Genomic DNA, 25,898 nt, shown 5'->3' on the forward strand with positions numbered 1-25,898 from the left:
TTCATTTTATTAAGCCCCCATGCAACAGGACAACACGAAATTGACTAAAACGGGGACACGACAATAAAACATGGCGCACTGTTAATGCCTGACCACAAGGGCACTGCGGGGCTGGGTCACCGGAGAGCAGGTAGCGGTGGCTAAACCGGCAATGCCCAATCCGCAACCTGGTCAGAAGGACCTCCTCGCGCCGAGATGGTCGTGAGGATGTTGTCCAAGCAGTTGGTAGCGGTTTTACTGCCCGGAGCTTGTTTCCGTGGAGGGATGACCAAGCACCCCACCACAACGACACAAGCCTCTTACATACATCCCCACGAACGTCGGATGACGGGACACAATGGGAGGCTGGCCGAGGCAGGAGGACTGCAGCCTTGGCTGCAGCATCCGCAGCCTCATTCCCAGGCACTCCATGTCCGGGAACCCACAGAAAGCTGACAGAACCACCGTTAACAGCGAAAGAATGGAGGGACTGCTGTATCCGTTGAATCAAGGGATGGACCGGATAGGGAGCTCCAAGGCTCTGAAGAGCACTGAGTGAGTCAGAGCAGAGTACATAGGATGAATGGTGGTGGCGGCGGCGGGCATACTGAACGGCCTGATGGAGAGCAAAAAGCTCGGCCGTAAAGCTGGAACATTGGTCGAGGAGCCGGTTTTTAAATGTGGCGGCCCCGACGACAAAGGCACAGCCAACACCATCGTCAGTTTTGGAGCCATCGGTGTAAATAAAGGTGTGACCGGCAAGTCGAGCACGAAGTTCGGCAAACCGTGAGCAATACACTGCAGCCGGAGTACCATCCTTCAGGAGTGAGCTGAGGTCGAGATAAATATGAACCGGAGCCTGGAGCCAAGGTGGTGTCGGGCTCTCACCCTCTCTGAAGGTGGTAGGGAGGGCAAAATCCAATTGGCGAAGCAGGCGACGGAAGCGGACTCCGGGGGGCAGCAGGGAAGAGACATACAACCCGTACTGACGGTCGAGAGAATCGGCGAAGAAGGGGTGGTCGGGCATAGACGACAGCCGGCAGGCATACCGACACAGCAGTACGTCGCGCCGGTAGGTCAACGGTAACTCGGCAGCTTCAGCATAAAGACTCTCGACAGGACTAGTATAGAAGGCTCCGGTCGCAAGACGTATCCCCCGATGGTGGATGGAGTTGAGCCGGCGTAAGAGGGACGGCCGAGCGGACGAGTAGACGAAGCTCCCATAATCCAGCTTCGATCGGACTATGGACCGATACAAGCGAAGCAGGACAGTGCGATCCGCTCCCCAAGATGAACCGCCAAGAACTCTGAGGACATTAAGGGAACGTGTACAACGGGCCGCCAAATAAGAGACATGTGGAGACCAACACAGTTTCCTGTCCAACGTGAGCCCTAGAAGCTTAGTTGTGTCCACGAATGGGAGAACAACGGGACCGAGATGTAAGGATGGCGGAAGGAACGCTTTATATCGCCAAAAGTTGATACAAACCGTCTTTTCTTCAGAGAACCAGAAGCCATTTGCCACGCTCCATGAGTAGAGGCTGTCTAGACAACGCTGAAGGCAGCGCTCCAGGAGGCATGTTCTCTGGGCACTGCAGTAGATCGCGAAGTCATCGACAAAGAGAGAGCCTGAGACATTAGGTGGAATGCAATCCATAATTGGATTGATCGCGATGGCAAAAAGGGCTACGCTCAAGACGGAGCCCTGAGGCACTCCGTTCTCCTGGAGGAAGACGTCGGACAATATGGAGCCCACACGTACCCTAAACTTTCGATCCGTTAAAAAGGAATCAATAAAAAGGGGCAGGCGACCGCGTAGGCCCCACCTGTGCATAGTGCGGAGGATACCTCCTCTCCAACAAGTGTCATAAGCCTTCTCCAAGTCGAAGAACACGGCTACCGTTTGGCGCCTTCGCAAAAAGTTGTTCATGATGAATGTCGACAAGGTCACGAGGTGGTCAACAGCGGAGCGGCGGCGACGAAAGCCGCATTGGACATTAGTAAGTAGCCGTCGAGATTCAAGAATCCAGACTAACCGAGCATTAACCATGCGCTCCATCACCTTACAGACACAGCTTGTAAGAGAAATGGGGCGGTAACTAGAAGGAAGGTGTCTATCCTTCCCGGGTTTGGGTATTGGAACAACAACGGCGTCACGCCAACGCATGGGGACTTGACCTTCGGTCCAGACGCGATTGTAGGTACGGAGAAGGAAGCTTTTGCCCACCGGAGATAGGTGTGCTAGCATCTGAACGTGAATGGCATCCGGCCCCGGAGCAGAGGACCGGGACAGTGCAAGCGCACGTTCGAGTTCCCGCATAGTAAAGGGGGCATTATAGGTTTCCAGATTCAGCGAGTGGAAGGAAGGTCGCCGAGCCTCTTCTGCCTCTTTCCTGGGAAGGAAGGCAGGATGGTAATGGGCGGAGCTTGAAACCTCCTCGAAAAAGCGGCCAAAGGCGTTGGAGACAGCCACCGGATCAACAAGGACCGCATTACCTGAGGTCAGGCCAGGTACCGAGGAGTGGGCCTTAATGCCCGACAGCCGGCGCAGGCTACCCCAAACGACGGAAGAGGGAGTAAAACTGTTAAAAGAGCCGGTGAAAGAGGCCCAACAAGCTTTTTTGCTGTCTTTGATGACTCTACGGCATTGCGCTCGGAGTCGTTTGTATTCAATACAATTCGCCAACGTAGGATGGCGGCGAAAGGTGCGTAAAGCACGTCGTCGAGCACGGATAGCGTCCCTACAAGCCTCGTTCCACTAGGGGACGGAAACGCGACGTGAAGAAGTAGTACGAGGAATGGAACGTTCGGCAGCATGGATGATAACAGCCGTGAGGTATTCGACCTGACTGTCACAACTGGGAAAATCGTGGTCCGGAAAGGTCGCCAGGGATGAGTAATGTCCCCAGTCAGCTTTCAGTATGTTCCAGCTCGAAGGACGTGGGGATGGGGTGTGGTGCAGGAGACGAACGACACAGGGGAAGTGGTCGCTCGAATAGGTGTCAGAAAGGACATACCACTCGAACCGACGGGCAAGAGTGGTAGAACATATCGAGAGGTCCAAGTGGGAGTAGGTATGAGTGGATTCCGAGAGGAAAGTCGGGGCGCCGGTATTGAGGCAGACAAGATTGAGATGGTTGAAGACATCTGCCAAGAGTGAGCCTCTTGGACAGGATGCAGCAGAGCCCCAAAGGGGATGATGGGCATTGAAGTCGCCAAACAATAAAAACGGCGGGGGAAGCTGAACGATCAGGTGCAACATGTCAGCCCGACTAACAGCAGACGATGGTGGAGTGTAGATGGTACGAACGGAAAAAGTAAAAGCAGAAAGAGTAATACGGACAGCTATTGCTTGGAGTGGGGTGGTCAATGGGATGGGATGGTAATAGACGTCGTCCCGAATGAGCAACATGACCCCACCATGAGCTGGGACACCGTCCACAGGGGTGAGGTCATACCGCTCCGAGGTATAGTGGGTAAAGGCAATACGGTCAGTCGGGCGCAACTTGGTTTCCTGGAGTCCAAGGACGAGCGGACAGTGCAGGCGGAGGAGCAGTTGTAATTCCTCCCGATGAGATCGAATACCTCTTATGTTCCAATGAAACAACGCCATCGCTAGCAAAAAGTTGGGGGAACGAGACGGGGGAAGAGCTGGTCACCTCGACGGCCGCGGAGGGCCAGGTTGCGAGGGAACAACGCTACAACCGACGGGAGGCGGATCCGGTTCCATCGACTGGTCGCCAGCTGCGGCCGCTGTCCCTGGTTGTGTAGGAGGGGCAGCATCATTTGCCGACGAAAGGCCAGCTGAGCACCTGGCAGCAGAGCGTCCCGGCGAAACTGAGGACGGCCGGGAGCGGCGACTCACGGATGGAGCGTCAGACGAAACACGCCGGGGTGGAGAGGGGGATAGAGACTTCTTCTTGGAGGCCTTCTTGGAAGGCCGAGGAGGCACAGGGATGGTGGGCTGGACCCGAAGAAGGTCCTCACGCGCTGGGTCCGTTTTGGAACGCCGGACCTCGGAAGCCGGGGTCCGGAACGTTTCCCCGATGGACGCCTGAGAAGAGGATCGCTTCTCAGGTGGCGTGGGGGCAGAAGGAGGAGGAAGGGTGGCCCCTGGGGCAGAGGGGGTGGGGGCCACGGGGGAGGAGGATTTGGAAGGGAGGGATTTGGGAGGTGGAGGCAGAGCCCCCTGATGGGCGGAGGAGGCGGAGGGTGGACAGGAGACGGGTGAGGATACCGCGGAAGGAGTGGACACAACTGAAGCAAACGAAGTGGTCAACGGCACGGGATGGAGGCGGTCGTACTTCTTCCTGGCCTCAGAATAAGACAGCCGATCCAAAGTTTTGATTTCTTGTATCTTCTTCTCCTTCTGATATGCGGGGCAGTCTGAGGATCTAGGCGAGTGGACGCCAGGACAATTAACGCACCGAGGTGGTGGGGTGCATGTATGTTCCTCACGAAGAGGACGTCCACAATCGCCACAGAGGGGCTCAGCCTCACACCGTGACGACATGTGCCCAAAGCGCAAACACCTAAAACAGCGCATAGGAGGCGGAACGTAGGGTCGCACGTCACACCGGTAGCACATTACCTTTACCTTCTCCGGGAGAACGTCCCCCTCGAAGGCGAGGATAAAGGCCCCGGTGCCGATGCGACGGTCTTTGGGGCCGCGCTGGACTCGCCGGACGAAATGCACGCCTCGGCGCTCCAGGTTGGCCCTGAGCTCCTCATCAGATTGTAGCAGGAGGTCACGATGAAAAATAACCCCCTGCGTCCTATTGAGTGCCAGATGTGGGACAATGGAGACTGGGATGTCCCCTAGGCGGTCGCACGCCTGGAGCGCCGCCGACTGTGTGGCGGAGGTGGTCTTGATAAGAACGGACCCTGAGCGCATCTTGCTGAGAGCCTCGATTTCCCCGAAGATGTCCTCAATGTGCTGAACAAAGAACATGGGCTTGGAGGTGGCGAATGTCCCCCCATCGGTTCGAGAACAGACCAAATAGCGGGGGAAGTACTTCGCTCCAAGCCGGCGGGCCTGTCCCTCCTCCCATGGAGTGGCCAAGGGGGAAGGGGCAGGAGAACCAGAACTAGAAACGGTACCTTTTCTTTTGAAAGACTCGGCCGCAGAGCGACCCGATACGTGGTGACGTTTCATCTGCGAAACGTCCGCCCCGATACCACCCACTCCGACCAGGGGCTCTCCCCACGGGCGCCACCTAGCCGCAGCAAGGGCCACCTGGCAGGATGACCATTGCCGGGAGTCCTGATGCCCCAAGGAGACGGGCATCTACTCCTTGGCCGACGTGGGGAGGGTGCAGCTCAGGTATCGGCAGTACGATCCCTGTGTTGTCAGGGGGCTACAACCTAGAGGGTACATGACGACCCCACCACAACGGGCTGGCTACCGTGCTGGATTTCTGGTGCCATGGAAAGTCCATCATGATCGCTGGTGCAGATGGAGACGCACTATGGGCGTAACTTGGACAACCTAAAAGGCGTTTAGGCCCAATTTGAGTAATAGTGGGTATGGTTACAACGCCGGTGCAATGCGGAGTGCCAAGGTCTGAGTGCACTTAGGACCAGTGGTACACCACGTAAGGTGTCCTTCCCCAAAAGGCTCGTACTTCTGTAGAAATTTAGAAAAATGGAGGTCAAACCCCAAGGGGGACCATCACATGGAAGGCCGAAACGGTTGAAACTCCTTTTAGTCGCCTCGTACGACAGGCAGGAATACCTCTGGCCTATTCTTACCCCGGACCCGCAGGGGGGGTTATGACTGACTGATGTGAGTGCATTTCAAGCACGACATACGCTTTCTCGGCTCCTGTCGCCATTTTGTCTCACTGCGCTCTCGAGCGCTCTGACGGCAGAAACCTGAAGTGCGGCTTCAGCCGAACAAAACTTTATGAGTCTTTCTACGTATCTGTAGTGTCGTGACCATATGTCAATGAATGGAGCTACAGTGAATTTACGAAATCGCTTCAATCATTTGTAATAGCCCTGTAGAAGCTTTTGTGGTGATTGCTGAAGATTAGATGGATAGATCCAGTAACATGAGGTGGTACGGAATCGATCTGGGGAAAGAAGAAACGTATCGCATAAACTGATTAAAGATGGTATCGGTTGAGAGAACACGGCCTGAGGCATCAAGGAATCGTCAATGTAGTGATTGGAAGAAAGTGTGGTAGGTAGAAACTGTAGAGGGAGACCAAGGCTTGGATACAGCAAGCTGCGTGAAATGGACGTTGCAGTAATTTCGCAGAGATGAAGAGGCTTGCGAAGGATAGATTAGCGTGGTGAGTTGCATCATACCAGTCCTCGGACTGAAGACCATATCACACTATGATACAGCGCCTCACGAATTTTCAGTAAATTACGTGATATTAAAATCATTTCTTGCACATGTTTCTATTTCATTAATTTTGAGAAAATTAAAATTGTAAACAACTTTGTAGTAGAAACCGCTGGCAAAGTCAAGCAAGTTCATATCGTATACAATCCAAAGAATTTGTATGTTACCGCAAACGTGCGCAGAGTCAGTAGCAGAGAGAGAGAGAGAGAGAGAGAGAGAGAGAGAGAGAGACAGAGTTGCTTTTCTTGAGTGGTGAGATACGGACCTAAAGTGGAGGTGTTCTGATGCATGATTGAGATTGTCATTGGAATGGTGTTTTAAGCATGGCAAGGAATTGTGGATAAGTGAGCTAGAATACGTCTGTGAAAGGTACAATGCATTTAAGAAGAATAGTTAATTGAAGATTACAGTGTGGCCCAAAATTATTAAAAGTTGCTTGTTTTTAAAGAAAAGCCTGGAGCGATTTAGGGAAATCACGGAAAACCTAAATCAGGATGGCCGGACGCGGGATTGAACCGTCGTCCTCCCAAATGCGAGTCCAGTGTGCTACCACTGCGCCACCTCGCTCGGTACAATCAGCACAGACATAACGATTCACCATAAATACCGAGAAAGACAATTAAATTTGCCTTTAAATTACATCAGGTAATTAACAAAATAATGTGCAGAAGTAATTGAAGTTCTTTCTACAGTGTAGCGAATCTACCGCATCCAGACAAAGTACAAGTTATTTTACAGCGAACTGCTGACGCTATTTCAACTAAAGTTATTTTTATAATTTTATGTTATGTACTTTGCAAATATCTCTTGTGTTTTTGATTTTCGCAAGACTATCATCACCGAAGTGCTAGCTGTTAGTTAGCAAAGTCATTAAGAACTTCCCTGAGACATATTTATTATGGAACAGTGATTTGTCATGAGCATTTGTTTCACTGAACCTGACAACAGGTAGCAATACAGTGAGTAACGTAATTCAGTACATCTCATGTGACGTGTTAATAGTTAGTAACAATTACAGGTTTTTATCGTTGCAAGTAATTTCAGTGCATTACCAGTGAGTTTAATACTACTCACGTTGTACGTGGCTTTACAATTAAACTCGTGCGTGTGCAATTTTTCCCGCTACTGACTTCTTTTACACGTACCATTACGTAATTTCATGGTCAGTTGGCTCATTAACCAATTATATCTTGTGCTTATTTTTCGACTGGCGACTGTAATTAATTATCTGCAATCTAATTTCATACTGTTTCGCCAATCTATTCAAACCCGTTGCTGCTTACAGTTATTTATTTAACCAGTTACAGAATTACCTTTTCGATCGTTGTTGCGCTCGACAAATATGTGTTACATAGCAATCAGGTCATAATTATCTGCATTGTTTCGGTTATCAGAATTCTTCGGAATCAATGTCTTTCCCTGAGGAACATTAGGTACACGGGTCATTTACGTCAGTCATATACCAGATAATGTAGGTACGCTATGAACACAACTATAACAACAAGTCAACGCAGCTCATCGTCGATATTTTTGATTGCTGTAGCCCTGTGCTATTCGATTGGTGACATTTTGTCTATTCAGGAGACCTAACAGAAGTCCCATCGTGCGAAATTCGACAGCAACACAGCAACAGGAGGAGAGCTACAGTTTCCAGTCACTAAACTGCCTCCCACGAACATAAGCTGAATTTCGGGCTTCTCAAGGGGAAAATTTTTTTTGAGTTTTTCGATCATAATAACTTTAACCTGACTTTCGTGACGCTGGAAAGAAAACGATCTGCTACATGGCGCTACAATCTCTCTCTCTCTCTCTCTCTCTCTCTCTCTCTCTCTCTCTTTCTCTTTCTACCTTCGTTCGTTCCTTCCTTCCTTCCTTCCTTTTCACTTCCATCTGCATCAACATAAGCACATTACTCAGTCGATGGACCAACCAGCTGCACATCAGACGCTTGTTCCACGCGTTGGCCACAGGGCAAGGTAGTTAATGGCAAACCATTTCCACTGAAACAAAGCTAAGACAACAGTCTGTGGTGCATGTGTTTTCCCAAAGCACGTAACTGTTACCAATAGTTGCACATTTTTTAGGAAAGGAAATAGGTTTCGTGAGTGAGTCTGCAGTCATTGTGATTTTTTCGTGAATGAAGCGGTCTAGATCTAGATCTGCCATCGCCAGATCGAAACGTATAACTTACAAAACGAAGTTCCAATAAAATCTGTGCCTAAGCGGGGCGTCAACTAATTTACAACTACACAAGCTCGAAGGTTTGATCTGATCAAGGAAATAACCAAAACATCTCTAAATAGCAGACTACAACAAGTTTTACCCTTGCCTCGATCCCAACCCTACCCGTAATAAAAATTAAATTGTTCGTCACTTTGTAGTTCCACTTGAAAATTAATTATCCAAAAGGGAGAGAGTCAGCTTACGTGTTAGAAAAAATATTGGGAGCAATCGAGAAAGCTATCTGAAACTTTTTGCTATTAAAATACAGGTCGACAAGTAAATAGTGCTTTTCTAAGTTTACCCTAGGCCTCCTGAAAAGGATCGTTTGTCTCTGTGTTTCACTGTGGACATTGTCATCTCCAGAGACTGGGTCACTGTGAACTTCATCATCTCTGGAAACTATGTGCCATTTCAGTACTTAGTTTCTTCTGTGCAGCCCTTGCCAAGAATTTGGACACCGGCTGACCTAGGATCTAAATCCCTAAGTAGCAACAACGCCTACCGTCTTCTCTCTGATAATGCACATTACTTTAAATCAATTTCATTGAGGTTTTCTTAGTGTTCATTGTGCCGTTTTGACATTTTCTGTGTGTTGAACGAGAGCCAGAAGGAAGTTTTTTTTTATAATAAAATGGAGTAAAATTAAAAGTGTTTATCCTGTAGGCCTACGAAAATTCAGAAAGTTCTTTGTGGGCTAAATCCGTAAACCGGCACACTTTTGGCCTGACTGCAGGTGGAGTGTAGGCTTTCGTTCGCTGGGGGACTAGTAGGAAGAGGGTGGTGCCCTGGCCGCCTTTTACCCCAGAAAAGGATCCCCAGTACTCACTTGACAGCAGGCTGATAGGAGCTGTGGCCATCCTGGAGAGAATGGAACGACGAAAAATGCTTCATTCAAACCTCGGACTGAACCTGGGACCTCCAAGGTAGGAGTCTTGTAGTCTGCCACTTAGATCACAACGCTCAGTATCTTACGCATAATTTAAATAATTTTTTACATATTTGCAACCCAACTATTATCCTCGTAACGTTATTAGTTTGTACCGTGATAGCAGAGTCAACGGCTCTTAAAGAAAGTCGCCTGTACTACAGGGCTGCCAATACAAAAGGCGTCCAAGTCACTGTCTCTGCCACAGTATACTGTCTGAATACATTTGTAGCCTATATTTACGATAGTAAGAATACCGTCTTTAAAAACATGTTAAAATAATAAAATGTTTAGTGTAAGGGTAAATCAATTATATTTCTCTAATAAATATCTATTACAATATTTTGCTTCGAACTAAAAAAAATACACTTATACAAAATGTGAAATAAGGCGATAGTTGCATAACGTTCTTAAGATAGTGAAAGTTACAAAAATCGCATATCAAAAAATATGAAATATCAAATTATTGGAGTGTTTTCTATTAGTTTTTCCGAATCAGCACTGAAAAAACAAAGCCTCTTTGAATAACACAATAGAAATTAAATCCATGCAATTATGAAGAGATTAACATACATTTCTTCTTTCAATGTGGCCTTAATGTCAATATGTATTTTAGGGTTTCTGTGCACGTTTCATGGTAAACAGAACTGTAAAACTATGTTTCGCTGTTGATAAAACCTCATTCCGAATAAATTGCAGTACCAGCACTCGCTTATGCAACTATATACATTTACGATGATTATCATGTTAAATATTAACTGTTAGTGAAAACATGGGGTTGTCGGGTTCAGTTGGTGTTAACATGGAATGTATCAGACCAGTCACTACAAGTAACTACAATGACATGAGCATGGCCCTCACAACAGCAGTAGAAATGAAGTCCACCATAAAATCCTTAAAAGCAAAAAAATCTTGTGCCTATGATAATATATCAACAAAGTTTATTAAACAGTGTTCCGCTGTTTTTAGTGAAATTTTAAATTATTTGTTTAACCAGTTTTTTATCAGTGAAAACTTTCCTGAACTGTTGAAATATGCTGCAGTTAAGCCTTTGTATAAGAAAGAAGATAAAGAAATACCATCAAACTTCAATTGAATTTCGCTGTTGCTCACATTCTCAAAAATTTTAGGGAAGATAGTATATAGTCGTCATCTTAACTATCTCACCGCAAGTGAAATATTACCTAAGTCACAATTCGGATTTCTGAAGATTACAATATTGAGAAGGCTATCTACACATACAGTGAGAATGTACTTGATGTATTAGACAATAAATTACAGGCTACTGGTATATTTTGAGCTCTGTCAAAGGCATTTCATTGCGTAAATCACAGTATTCTTTTGTGCAGATCTGAAAACTACTGTGTAACAGAAATGCTGCAAAATGGTTCAAATCCTCCATATCTAATATAAAACAATGGGCGTCAATAGGAAAGAGACGTGTGCAGCTATGAGGTATCATGCAACTGGCAATCAATAACATGCCGTGTCCCCCAAGTTTCCGTCTTAGGGCCCTCAGGTCTTTTTGTGAGTATTAATGACCTTTCGTCAGTAACACTACCAGATGCCAAATTTGTTTTACTTGCATATGATACAAACATTGCAGTAAATAGTAAATCAAATATAGCCTTAGAGAGGTTGGCTAATGAAATTTTTATGGACATTAATAAATGATTCCTAGCCGATTCTCTGTCACTAAACCTTCAAAACCATACTATATGCAGTTCAGAACTTGTAAAAGTCTCCTGTGAACATATACCCAAAATATGACAAGCAGAGAGAAGAACTTGACAGTGTTACACTCCTGGGATTATAGTGTGATGATAAACTTCACTGGGAGGAGCATACCACAAAACTACGGAAGCGCCTAAGCAAATTTCTGTTTGCTATGTGAACGTTGTCAGACATAGGTGACATAGAAATTTAAAAAAAAAAGCTTCGGTAATATGCTTGCTTTCGTTCCATTATGTCTTACGGGATTATTTTCTGAGATAGTTCAGCAAGGCAAACTAAAGTTTTCAGAGTACAAAAATGTACAATATTTGTGGTGTGAACTGAATAACTTCCTGCAGAGAGCTGTTTAAGGAACTGGGAATATAAAATATTGATTCCCAATATATTTAGTCCTTAATGAAGCTGGTCACTAAAATATGTATTTTTCTGTAACATCAACAGCTCAGTTCTTGTAATCATTATTAGAAATAAGAATAACTTTCACGAAGATTTAAAGTCACTTAGTTTGGTTCAGAAAGGTGTCTACTATTCATCAGTACATATTTTCAGTAACACGCCAGCAGCCATAAAAAGTTTAACTAATAATGAAGTTCCGTTTGATAATAGTCTAAAGGGTTTATTGATGATCAACTCCTCCTACTCCATTTATGAATTTCTTGGAGAACCACTAGATGTCTGTATTTCATTAATAATGTCACATTACGTGAATAATGAGTACAGTCTGACTTACGTAATAATCTTTTGCGGCAATGAGATCGTCGTATATAAGTCCTGTAAAATGTTTATTTTATATTTTCCGCAATAGCTTAAGAATTATCATATGCACCTAAGTGTACTGAACACTTAATATTCGGTGATAATTTTTATATCCTCTGAAACGTAAGTATGCTTACTTTGGAAGGTACATTGGCGTATCTTATTTTGTAAATATTTATTACACATTCTTCTTATCTGACACTTTCCGCATCCCAGAGGATCTCCTCACTATGGATCAATTAGAAAGGAAAGTATGTCTTATCTAATTTAATCTAATCCATATCAGTATACTATTTCACTGAAAATGTTAGTTTTATGAAGGTTCCCTTCAAATAGAGTCTAACACATCAGTTCGTATGAAGATTTACTCTCTCTCAGGCCGAGAACTATTGTGATACAGAAGTCTGGGAGATTATTTCGCCGGAATTCATTTTAAATTAAAGGTTTCTGTTTACGTCATATGTAACCAGAAACAACAGCAAGCTGGATGCCAATATGGCTGTTCTAAAGAGTTTCCACCACAAAGATATAATGTATTAATCTTGTTCGGGCAGTGTAGGCATACCAGGTATTTGCCCAGCAATATGTTTTCCGAAATCTGTAATTACATTATAAGTTATTGTTACAGAAGATACATACAGTCATTCTTACTGATGTTCCCGCTCATGCATGGGACCCAGTCGTAAACGGATGATTCGCGTGCTGAAACAAAACAATTTTTTATTATAATTGTCACAAATTGTAAATAGTGATAATACACTAGCTTCATCAATGAAACACACTGCAATATTTATCTAATCATACAAACTCCTGATCGCGCTGGCTAACAGTATACAATCAGCACACAATGTCGAAACTTCTGATACAACAGTAAATGAATTTCTATTTCATTTTTAGTTTACTGATACATAAACCGGGGACTAAATAACTGGTGTTACTTAGGTTAGTAATATAAAACTTGAAGTTTGTTGACTTAAGCTTTGCTCTGAGTATTATGTATTGCCCAAACGATAATGACAGTAGATTATATCTTTGCTGCATATTATATAAATGCAGACACATTCGTAGTTGGTAAAGAACCCCAACATTTAGATATACAACATACTCCAACACTGATATTCGAGAAATAATACGATTCGTTTTTGAACTAAAATTAGATATCCCAAATACACTGCACAATAATTAAACAGTCACTTTTGGAATCCCATTGTTTTCCCCCAATTGCGACGCTGAAGTGTGAAGGTACATACAACCTTCCTTTATAACGGTGCAAAAAAGTGTGACGTTCGTCGACGCTTCAAACGGCAAAGTGTCAACACATGTGAAAAAAGGGCCAGAGCTCAGAATCTCTTGTGACGTGAGTTAACGATGTCACATTGGCACCAAATTTCACCAAAAATTTGCCCAACGTCTCAACGGATGTGATGGTGAGGTCGTCATCCCCCTTCTCCCTTCTCTTGACGCTTTGTGGTGGAGGTAAGAACCGCTATGCCCAGCGCTGAAATCATGCGGGTTTCTTATGAATGGCTGTGGAATACAGTATTACTAGTGTCATGATTGACAGTAAAGTTGTTTAAATATCTGGGCGTAACGTTGCCAAACGATATGAAATGGAACGAGCATGTGAGAACTATGGTAAGGAAGGCGAATGGTCGACTTCTTATTGGGAGAATTTTATGAAAGAGTGGTTCACTTTTAACTGAGACCGCATATAGGACGCTAGTGCTACCTATTCTTAAGTACTGCTCGAATGTTTGGGATCCGTATCAGGTCGGATTGAAGAAAGACATCGAGGCAATTCAGAGTCGGGCTGCTAGTTACCGGTAGGATCGAACAACACGTAGGTGTTACAGAGATGCTTCGGGAACTCAAATGGGAATCTCTGGATGGAAGGCGACGTTCTTTTAGAGAAACAGCAGGGAGAATATTTAAAGAATCGGCATTTGAAGCTGACTGCCAAACGATTCTTCTGCCGCCAAAATACATTACGTGTAAGGACCACAAAGATAAGATTCGAGACATTAAGGCTCACACGGAGGCAAAGAGGCAGTCGTCTTTCTCTCGATATGCGATTGGAACAGGAAAGGAAATGAAGTAGTCGTACAGGGTACCCTCCGCAACACACCGTACGCTGGCTTGCGGAGTATCCGTGTAGATGTAGATAACATTTCAGACACACCGCAGCTCGGAATCTACACGAAGAGGAGCGAGGTGGTTTCGTGAAGAGCGCCCATGAAACCATCCCTTTCTTTGGGGGGTTTGTAAGTAGGCTGTTTAGATTTTTATATTGGTAATGCCACGTAGCGCTCTGTATGAAAATCACTGGCTGTGCTGTGTGCAGGCTGTGGCTAGTTTGCATTGTTGTCTGCCATTGTAGTGTTGGGCAGCTGGATGTGAACAGCGCATAGCGTTGCGCAGTTGGAGGTGAGCCGCCAGCAGTGGTGGATGTGGGAAATGAGATGGCGGATTTTTGAGTACAGAATGGATATTATGAACTGCTATGTATATTATGCTTTTTCAACACTATTAAGGTAAATACATTGTTTGTTCTCTATTAAAATCTTTCATTTGCTATCTATGCCTATCAGTAGTTAGTGCCTTCAGTAGTTTGAATCTTTTATTTAGCTGGCAATACTGGCGCTCGCTGTATTGCAGTAGTTCGAGTAATGAAGATTTTTGTGAGGTAAGTGATTTCTGAAAGGTATAGGTTAATGTTAGTCAGGGCCATTGTTTTGTAGGGATTATTGAAAGTCAGATTGCGTTGCGCTAAAAAATATTGTGTGTCAGTTTAAGCACAGTCATGTATAATTGTTGTAAGGGGACGTTTCAGGTTTATTTACTCACATTCCCCAGTCGAAAACAATTTGAATTGAGGTCAGTCGTGAAGGACGTGTCTGGTCAGCAGCACTATTTCGACGAAATAAAGTCAGTTCGTAGAAAAAATAAGGACGCATAAGAAAACGAGTAGCACAGTCACTGTATTGTAGTGGTTACGATACTAGACTGTTGCATGGAGGGTCGTGAGTTCAAAACTCAACTGAAATGTAAAATTTTTATTTCTATACTCTGTTGGAGTACGTTCTAGAAGTATCCAAAAATGTCAAGAATCATTGTACTGGAATGTTCTGTGAATGTATATACACCGTATGTGTTCTGGCCGGAGGCAGTTTGCTCCGCGCTCTTTTATGTGCAAGTGCTGAATAAACTTTCGTTAAGTGAATTTAGTGAGCGTCATTCACCTAATTACACCTTCTTCTACGTGACATTATTTCTGTTACCGATGAGTCAGATACATGTACAGTATTTAATAATCACTTTCTGAACATTGCTGGCGAATTAAAACTTAATTTGACCAGAGAATCAAATAGCTCTCATGGAAAATGCCTTTCCGAGATGTCTGAAATATTCTTCTGTCGTAGTGACAAGGGTGAGATTCAGTCAATAACTAAATCACTGAAGACGATGGACTCTCATGGATATGATGGCGTCCGATCAGATCATTGAAATACTATGCTTCAATTTTACACCATAGTTAGCCACATCTGTAATTTTTCCTTGAGAAATGGTCAGCTTCCATAAGATTAAAGCACTCAGTAATGAAGCCGCTTTATAAAATAGAAAGGAGTAATGTAGACACTTTTAGAGCTATTTCTGTGCCATCAGTGTTTGCTAAAGTTATTGAAAAACCCGACGTTTTAATTTCACAGAACTGGCATATGATTCGAGAAACTGAACAGTTCAAATTTCGAAGTGTTGAGATGGGTAGTAATCTGTCGTGGAAAGCCCACTTTCAGGATCTTCTTTAAAGACTTAATATTGCCATTTTTATTATTCGAGCGGTATCTACGTAAGTGTTAGTTTGACATGAAAAGTAGTCTACTTCGCTTATTTTCATTCGTTTATGACGTATGGTGTTACGTCTTGGGTTAACTCTTCCCATTGTCAAAAGCATATTTTTGGCTCAGAAAAGGGCAGTTCGGACAACAAGTGGTGTAAGTTAACGTACCTTTTGTCGACCCCTGTTCAATAGTCGGGGTATTCTGAGATTGGCTCCTCATATACATTTTTTAATGTCGTTTCTTGTTAACAATATCAGCTTATTCCCAAACATTAGCAGCTTTCACTCAGTTAATACTAGGCAGAAATCTAATTTGCATCTGGATCGCACTTATTTGACTGTCGAGCAGAAAGGTGTGCAATATACTGCTGCATCGAAATTTCCTGGCAGATTAAAACTGTGTGTCCGACCGAGACTCGAACTCGGAACCTTTGCCTTTCGCGGGCAAGTGCTCTACCATCTGAGCTACCGAAGCAAGACTCACGGCCGGTACTCACAGCCTTACTTCTGCCAGTATCACGTTCTGCAAGGTTCGCGGGAGAGTTTCTGTAAAGTTTGGAAGGTAGGAGACGAGATACTGGCACAAGTAAGGCTGTGAGTACCGGCCGTGAGTCTTGCTTCGGTAGCTCAGATGGTAGAGCACTTGCCCGCGAAAGGCAAAGGTCCCGAGTTCGAGTCTCGGTCGGGCACAGTTTTAATCTGCCAGGAAGTTTCATATCAGCGCACACTCCGCTGCAGAGTGAAAATCTCATTCTACTGCTGCATCCATTTTCAGTAAGCCGCCACAACAATTCAAAAATCTGGGCAGTAATCAACACGCTTTCAAATCGAAAGTGAGGAGTTTCCTCATGGGTCGCTCATTCTATTCTGTCGAGAAGTGCCTTGACAAATTAAGCTGATTCCTGTGTTGTAGTGCTGATTGTGTTTACATAACCTTATGGGTTCTGTTTTTTGGGTTCATAAATATTATATTTTACTTGTTATTACTTTTATGTTGTAATTTCATGTACTTACACGTTCCCTGACCTTGGGGATTTACTCCTCAATGTGAACCTACGGCCCCATCGCCAGGCTACATTTTATATTCTGTTTGCTTCGATTATCATGAGTTATTTTGCTGCGCAAGTAGCAAAACTCATGTGCTACTGTAAGTGTCTTATTTCCTAATATAATTCCCTCAACATCACCTGACTTAATTGGACTACAATTCATTATCCATGTTTTGATTTTGCTCTTGTTCATATTATATCCATCCTCCTTTCAAGACGATGTCCTTTCAGTTCAACTGCTCTTCCTTTGCCATTTCTGACAGAATTACAATTTTATCGGCAAACCTCAAGGTTTTTATCTCTTCTCCCTGGATTTTAATTCCTACTCCAAATTTTTCTTTTGTTTCCTTCACTGCTTCCTCAATATACGGATTGAATAACATCGGGAATAGGCTATAAACCTGTCTCACTTCGTTCCATTACTGCTTCCCTTTCATGCCCCTCGACTCTTGTAACAGCCATATGGGTTCTGCACAAATTATAAACAGCCTTTCGCTCCCTGCTATCTTTAGAATTTGAAAGAGTATTCCAGTCACTATTGTCAAAGGCTTTCCTTGTGCCTACTAATGCAATAAATGTAGGTTTGTCTTTCCTTCACCTCTCTTCTAAGGTAAGTACGCTGCTCTTGGTCTCGCGGTAGCGTTCTCGCTTCCCGAGCACGGGATCCCGCGTTCGATTCCCGGCGGTGTCTCGGATTTTCACCTACCTCGAGATGACGGTGTTGTGTCATCATCATCATCATCATCTAAGATAAGTCGTAAGGTTCATATTGCCTCGCGTGTTCCTACATTTCTACGGAATCCAAACTGATCTTACCTGAGGTCGGCTTCTACCAGTTTTTCCAATTTGTCTGTATAGAATTCGTGTTAGTATTTGGCAACCATGGTTTGCAGTGGTTGGTTCAAATGGCTCTGAGCACTATGGGACTTAACTTCTGAGGTCATCAGTCCCTTAGAACTTAGAACTACGTAAACCTAACTAACCTAAGGACATCACACACATCCATGCCCGAGGTAGGATTCGAACCTGCGACCGTAGCGGTTGCGCGGTTCCAGACTGTAGCGCCTAGAACCGCTCGACTACTCCGGCCGGCGTTTGCAGTGTTAATTAGAGGTTACTTCTACATCTACATCGATACTATGCAAATCACATTTAAATGCCTGGCAGGGGTTCATCGAACCACCTTCACAATTCTCTATTATTCCAATCTCGTACAGCGAGCGGAAAGAATGAACACCTATATCTTTCCGTACGAGCTCTGATTTCCTTATTTTATCGTGGTGATCGTTCCACCCTATGTAGGTCGGTGTCAACAAAATATTTGCGCATTCGGAGGAGAAAGTTGGTGATTGGAATTTCGTGAGAAGATTCCGTCGCAACGAAAAACTCTTTTCTTTTAATGATTTGCATATCAAATCCTGCATCATTTCTGTGACACTCTCTCCCATATTTCGCGATAATACAAAACGTGCTGCCTTTCTTTGAACTTTTTCGATGTACTCCGTCAGTCCTACCTGGTAAGGATCCCACAGCGCGCAACAGTATTCTAAAAGAGGACGGACAAGCGTCGTGTAGGCAGTCTACTTAGTAGGTCTGTTACATTTTCTAAGTGTCCTGCCAATAAAACGCAGCCTTTGGTTAGCCTTAGCCACAACATTTTCTGTGTGTTCTTTCCAATTTAAGTTGTTCGTAATTGTAATACCTAGGTATTTGGTTGAATTTACAGCTTTTACATTAGACTGATTTATCGCGTAACCGAAGTTTAACGAGTTCCTTTTAGCAATCATGTGGATGACCTCACAGTTTTCGTTATTTAGGGTCAACTGCCACTTTTCGCACCATGCAGATATTTTTTCTAATGGAAAACAAAACACTGAATAACGTGCTGCGAGGCCTATTGAAATTGCGAAAGTGCTTTTCTTTGGAAACGTGGTCTAAGACACTCATACTGAATGAAATGAAGAAAGTGCCCAGAAAGTCGTGAGGATCAGCCACCGCAGTGTGATGCCGTGCCTGCAGAGTGGCGGTCGCCAGGTAGGTGAATACGTTCATAGAGATAAAGGCAGCTAGGAAGGAAGCTGTTGCACCGTCTCGCTAACACTCAAGAAGCCACCCACGACAAGGCAGAATAGATAGGACGAGCAAGGGCGAACGTAACTAGACCACATACAGTTTTACATAGGGACGTATTTCAGAAAGCGCAGGTTTCAATGTTATCAAAAGAAACTGAAAACCGCTGCTCCAGTTTAGGTAAGACCAAGGTTTCATTTACCGTCTTTAATAAATCGTTAAATCCTCTGACATTAATTCACAAGAATCTCTCGCAACTGTACGTCAAATATAAATACATTCACCAGCCTTGACCTCCATATTTCTCCTTGTATGGAGGGTTAGTGCTTTTCTACGGAAACAACCCCCTAAGAAAATACAGTACTTGAGAAACGCCTTTAGTCCAAAATTCTTGCAACATACAATATCTCGTCTTCAGAGCTTCCTGTACTACAAAATCAGCCCATGAGCCAGCTACAATTGCTACTATCATCCTTTACTACCAGCAAAAATAGTACCCATTTAAGTCAAAGAAACATCCTCTGAACAACTAGGATCTCCAATAATTTGTTTCTTAGACAAACCACCTATAACCTCAATGTTAACTCGACGTAAGCTCTTATACACTGGAATGTATCTGCGACGACGATATGTAGGTTCTGGCGTATCACTAGATATGTGCATTACAGTGGCTGAATGAGATACCCAGTGACACGAACTGCTACGCACTGAAAGTCACTACTTACCAGAGAAACAAAATTCTCTCAGGTAATTAACTCTCGTGCCAAGACTGATATATGTTACGCATTTAACTTCACAAACTTCTCCATATGACAAGCAACACGTTTGTTACACTAACTGTAATTGCATGTTAAGTACTGATACACTCCCACGGAAACATCTGGTTTACATAAATCATTTCTGCCACAAGGTCTATCCAGCCAGGTGTGCCTTGCATGTACGGTTGTATCGTAAACAATATTTCTCGTGTGGTCACTCCAAATCCGCAATAAAAATGTACGGGAATCAAATCCTCCACTTATTTATTCTAAACTTGCTTCAATATGACATCTGAGGAGAACTGAAAACAGCTGGTGCCTCATTGTGCTGAAACTTCATATGTGACCGTCGTCTGTAAGTATTCAACTTCGGGTGCATAGTATTAGCGCCGCTACTATCAACAAGAGCGTGTGTAAAATGTTACTGACATCCAGAGGCATTTCCCTCCACTCAACCTCCTTGCATATCCTACCTCACTGCACGCACGTGTTCATATTCTCAGACCCCAAACCAACTGAGACCCAAAATATTTGTTATATTTTATGGAGCCTCAGTGAAGGTAAAAGCCAAAGTACGTTGGTACCCCCGGCATCGTCATTAGAACGAGTGCATAAATAATGGTGCGACATCTTTCTTTTACCGAAAAATGCAAAATTTACGTTTCTAGAACAGTTCTGTAATACTGAGAAGGGGTGTGCGAATGCATACGTCAGATGTGGCTGAAGTAAACTAATCTTTGAAAAATTTCTTTTTAATCATTCTGAACTTAATGTTACCCTGAGTTTTGTTCAAATGGTTCAAATGGCTCTGAGCAGTACGGGACTTAACATCTGAGGTCATCAGTCCCCTAGACTGAGAACTACATATACCGAACCAACCTAAGGACATCACACACATCCATGCCCGAGGCAGGATTCGAACCTGCGACCGTAGCAGTCCCGCGGTTCCGGACTGAAGTGCCTAGAACCGCTCGGCCACAACGGCCAGCCCAGAGTTTTGTCAGAGATTTATTATGGAGTACGTAGATCACATTGACAGTAGGATGGGAGGTGGTATCACGTATAATTACGAATAGGTTTTGGGTACGTACCTTGGTATTTGTAGATAGAAAAAGCTTCATCCTCTGGCAGAGCATCAAGAACTAGAGGACCAGCACCGAGGATCACCATCAGCGATCCCAGCAGCTGCAACAACACACAGAAATGAGATAAGCTTATTTATTAACGAAGATGGATTCATTTCCTATCGCATATCAAATGGAATACCTATTATTGATGTAGAGACTTCTGCTGACATTCCAGGTAATTCGAAAGTTAACGATTTATCTTTAATATAGGGTGTATTAAAAGGAGAATGATATTATATCAAAACGCCGTCAGAAACTGAGGCCAACATCGATTAATACCTGCCGATGTTTCCTGTGTTGTAGGAGACTAAACTTATGCCGATGTCTGTACTATCAGTGCAACAGAAAAGGTGATCACTATATGTTTTTTATAAGAGCAAATATATTTAAAAAATAGATTCGTTCACGTGCCTACCAACACACAATAAACGGCAGGGGTGACTTACTTGAACACAAAACATATTATAAAAGTGTGTGTGTGTGTGTGTGTGTGTGTGTGTGTGTGTGTGTGTGTCGCTGTGGGGGTAAAAACCACCTACTTATCATAGGTCGGGGGAATATGATGTGATAAAAAGTGACATGTGTGAAAAATGCTGCACCGCTCATGACGTTTAAATGTGCTTCCAACTCTATTCGCAGGAAAGTTCCTAGACAGTATGCATACGTGGTGCGAAATGCACCTACAGAATTGTAACGTGGTACGAAACATATGAGGAAATATTACGTCATAAACACTGAGATCCGTGAAAAACTGCCGCATTGTACGTGGCGTCTAAATTTATTACTTCTGTCGTACTAAATCAATTCGCAAGACATTTTGCAGACGTCAGCCACACATGTCGCTGAATGTTCCTAAAAATTATACCACTTATTACGCATAGATCAGGGGATATGACGTCACAAACACTGTGGGGCGTGAAAAAATTTATTACTTCGATGTTAATAACTATTTGCAACATATTTCATAGACAATATCCACATATGTAGCAGAATGTACCTACAGAAATATACCATTATACGACACACAGTTCAAGAGATATGATATCGTAAACACTGAGATTCTATAAAAACTGCCGCTGGACGCGTAACTGGAAATATTGTTTAAAATCAAGTTCTGAGTTAAATGAACATAACAGAGAATTGTATTCTGCATACTGTGTTTCCCGCCAACAGCCTTGGCGCGATGATAACATCTGTTCCCATGAGATCACCGAAGTTTAGTGCTGTTGGGCTTAACTAGCACTTGGATTAGTAAATATCATCAACATTTCGCGGCCCTGTCAGCAACTGTATAAATATTAATTTTAATAATGACCAGCCACAGTTGCACCGTTTACCTAGAAATTTTCCTAGGTTTCAGTCGGGATAACCCAACCTTCTTCAGAATAACAGTATCCATCGTTTGTCCATAGTGGACATCGTCAAGCTAAAATTACAAATCCATAAGTTATCGTCAGAATGTAAAACTTATCTTGCACTGCCTCGGCCCCACTTCGCGACCGCGATGCGGCAGCCTCGAGTGCTGTACTGGAACTGTTCCTGACATTCCAGGTAATTCGAAAGTTAACGATTTATCTTTAATATAGGGTGTATTAAAAGGAGAATGATACTAGATCAAAACGCCGTCAGAAACTGAGTGCTGTACTGTTCCAGTACAGCACTCGTGGCTGCCGCATCGGGGTCGCGAAGTGGGGCCGAGGCAGTGCAAGACAAGTAACAGATGAAATACTTCAGCTGATCGACGAAAGAAGGGAGTACATAAATGTCCAGCGAAATTCAGAAATATATGTCAGGAATGGAATAAGTAGGAAGTGCAGGAAATCTAAGGCAAAATGACTGCACGAAAAATGTGACGAAACCGAGAAGAAATGATTGTCGGAAGAACTGACTCAGCATACAGTAAACTCAAAGCAGCCTTCGATGAAAGTAAAAGCAAGGGCGGTAACATTAAGAGCGTTGTGTAAATTTCACTGTTAAATGCAGAGGAGAAAGCGGATAGGTGGAAAGAGTAAACTGAATGCTTTGAGGGAGAGGATTTGTCTGATGTGATGGAAGAAGACACAGGAGTTAACAGGAAACAGGAGGAGGATCCAGTATTAGTGTCAGAAATTAAAAGGGCTATGGAAGATTTAAGATCAAATAAGACAGAATACAAAGATAACATTTTATCGGAATTTCTAAAATCATTGGGCAAAGTGATAAGAAAATGACTACTCACATTGATGTGTAGAATGTATGAGACTGGCGATATACTATCAGACTTTCGGGAACATGTCATCTACACAAATCCAATGATAGCAAGAGCCGACAAGTACGAGAATTACTATGCAATCAGTTTAACAGCTCATGCGTCGAAGTTGCTAGCAAGAATAATATACAGAAGAATGGAAAAGAAAATTTTGGACCTGCTACATGATGGTCAGTTTGGCTCTAGGAATGGTAAAGGCACTAGAGAGGCAGTTCTGACGTTGCGGTTGATAATAGAAACAAGACTGAAGAAAAGACAATCATAGGATCTGTCAACCTGGATAAAGCATTCGACAATGTTAAATGGTGCAAGATATTCGGAATCCTAAAGAAAAAAGAATTGGGGGTAAGCTATATGGAAAGATGGGTAATATACAGGGTGATTAAAAAAGAATACCACAACTTTAGGAATTTAAAACTCTGCAACGACAAATAGCAGAGCTAAGCACTATCTGTCGGCGAATTAAGGGAGCTATAAAGTTTCATTTAGTCGTACATTTCTTCGCTTGAAACACTATTGACTAGGCGTCAGCGTCAGTTGATGCTAAGATGGCGACCGCTCAACAGAAAGCTTTTTGTGTTATTGAGTACAGCAGAAGTGAATCGACGACAGTTGTTCAGCGTGCATTTCGAACGAAGTATGGTGTTAAACCTCCTGATAGGTGGTGTATTAAACGTTGGTATAAACAGTTTACAGAGAATGGGTGTTTGTGCAAAGGGAAAAGTTCTGGACGGCCGAGAACGAGTGATGAAAATGTAGCACTGGCCTCCAAGAAGCCCTGATCTTACCCCCTGCGATTTTTTCTTATGGGGGTATGTTAAGGATATGGTGTTTCGGCCACCTCTCCCAGCCACTATTGATGATTTGAAACGAGAAATAACAGCAGCTATCCAAACTGCTACGCCTGATATGCTACAGAGAGTGTGGAACGAGTTGGAGTATCGGGTTGATATTGCTCGAGTGTCTGGAGGGGGCCATATTGAACATCTCTGAACTTGTTTTTGAGTGAAAAAAACCTTTTTAAATACTCTTTGTAATGATGTATAACAGAAGGTTATATTATGTTTCTTTCATTAATAACACATTTTTAAAGTTGTGGTATTCTTTTTGAATCACCCTGTACAATAAGTGTAAGAACCAAGGGGGAACAAAAAAAGTGGAAGACCTAGAAAGAAATGTAAGGATTAAAAAGGGTGTAAGACTAGATGAACCCTTTCTCTCCTCCTATTTAATCTATACGCCGAGAAGCGATGATGGGAATGATAAAAAAGTTTCAAGTGTGGAACTGAAATTAAAGGTGAAAGGACATTAAATTGACGATTTGCTGATGACATTGCTATCCTCAGTAAAAGTAAAGAGGAATTACAGGAAATCGATGCATTTGAGATGTGGTTCCGTTCTACGGAAGGATGTTGAAAATTAACTGAATTGATAAGGAATGGTGAGATTCTCCTCAGAATCAGCGAGGAAAGGATTAAATGGAAAGCATTGACAAGAAGAAGGGACAAGAAGTTAAGACATTTGTTAAGACAACAGGGAATCACTTCCAGGGTACTAGAGGGAGATGTAGAGGGGAAAAACTGTAGAGGGAGAAAGAGATTGGAATAAATCGAACAGTTACACAGAAGCGCCAAAGGAACTGGCATTGGCATGTGTATTCAAATAGAGATACATAAACAGGCACAATTAGGCGCTGCCTTCGGCAACGCCTATATAAGACAAGTGTCTGGCGCAGATGTTAGCTCGGCTACTGCTGCTACAATGGCAGGTTATTAGGATTTAAGTGAGTTTGAACGTTGTGTTATAGTCGGCGCACGAGCGATGGGACAAAGCACCTCCGAGGTAGCGATGAAAGAGATTTTTTCATACGACCATTTCATGAGTGTGGCATAAATATCAGGCATCCGGTAAAACACCAAATCTCCGACATCGCTGCGGCCGGAAAAACATCCTGCAAGGACGGGACACACGATGACTGAAGAAAGTCGTTCAACGTAACAGAAGTGCAACCCTTCCGCAAATTTCTGCGCATTTCAATGCTGAGCCATCAACAAGTGCCAGCGTACGAACCATTCAACGAAACATAATCGATATTGGCTTTCGCAGATGAGGGCCGACTCGTATACCCTTAATGCCTGCATTAGACCAAGCTTGTAGATTAAAACTGAAAAAACTGCAAAAAAGGTGGGAATTTAAGGAGATGGGACCTGGATAAACTGAAAGAACCAGAGGTTGTACAGAGTTTCAAGGAGAGCATAAGGGAACAATTGACAGGAATGGGGGAAAGAAATACAGTAGAAGCAGAATGGGTAGCTTTGAGGGATGAAGTAGTGAAGGCAGCAGAGGATCAAGTAGGTAAAAAGACGAGGGCTAGTAGAAATTCTTGGGTAACAGAAGAAATATTGAATTTAATTGATGAAAGGAGAAAATATAAAAATGCAGTAAATGAAGCAGGCAAAAAGGAATACAAACGTCTCAAAAATGAGATCGACAGGAAGTGCAAAATGGCTAAGCAGGCATGGCTAGAGGACAAATGTAAGGATGTAGAGGCTTATCTCACTAGGGTTAAGATAGATACTGCCTACAGGAAAATTAAAGAGACTTTTGGAGATAAGAGAACCACTTGTATGAACATCAAGAGCTCAGATGGAAACCCAGTTCTAAGCAAAGAAGGGAAAGCAGAAAGGTGGAAGGAGTATATAGAGGGTCTATACAAGGGCGATGTACTTGAGGACAATATTCTGGAAATGGAAGAGGATGTAGATGAAGATGAAAAGGGAGATACGATACTGCGTGAAGAGTTTGACAGAGCACTGAAAGACCTAAGTCGAAACTAGGC

The 25,898-nt window shown here is 43.6% G+C and overlaps 1 protein-coding gene across 1 annotated transcript in view; it reads right to left on the bottom strand.

The window, feature by feature from the left end:
- The window catches only part of LOC126160730 (uncharacterized), a 138,005-nt gene that overhangs the window by 38,511 nt on the left and 73,596 nt on the right, over positions 1-25,898 (bottom strand). Inside the window, exons 3-4 of the mRNA XM_049916925.1 lie at positions 20,776-20,869; positions 12,609-12,671 (exon numbers count right to left, since the gene is read on the bottom strand). Coding sequence (XP_049772882.1) covers positions 12,609-12,671; positions 20,776-20,869 — 157 coding nt within the window. The remainder of the gene's footprint in view (positions 1-12,608; positions 12,672-20,775; positions 20,870-25,898) is intronic.

The sequence above is a fragment of the Schistocerca cancellata genome, chromosome 2 (genome assembly GCF_023864275.1).
Source record: "Schistocerca cancellata isolate TAMUIC-IGC-003103 chromosome 2, iqSchCanc2.1, whole genome shotgun sequence".
Lineage (NCBI taxonomy): Eukaryota > Metazoa > Arthropoda > Insecta > Orthoptera > Acrididae > Schistocerca > Schistocerca cancellata.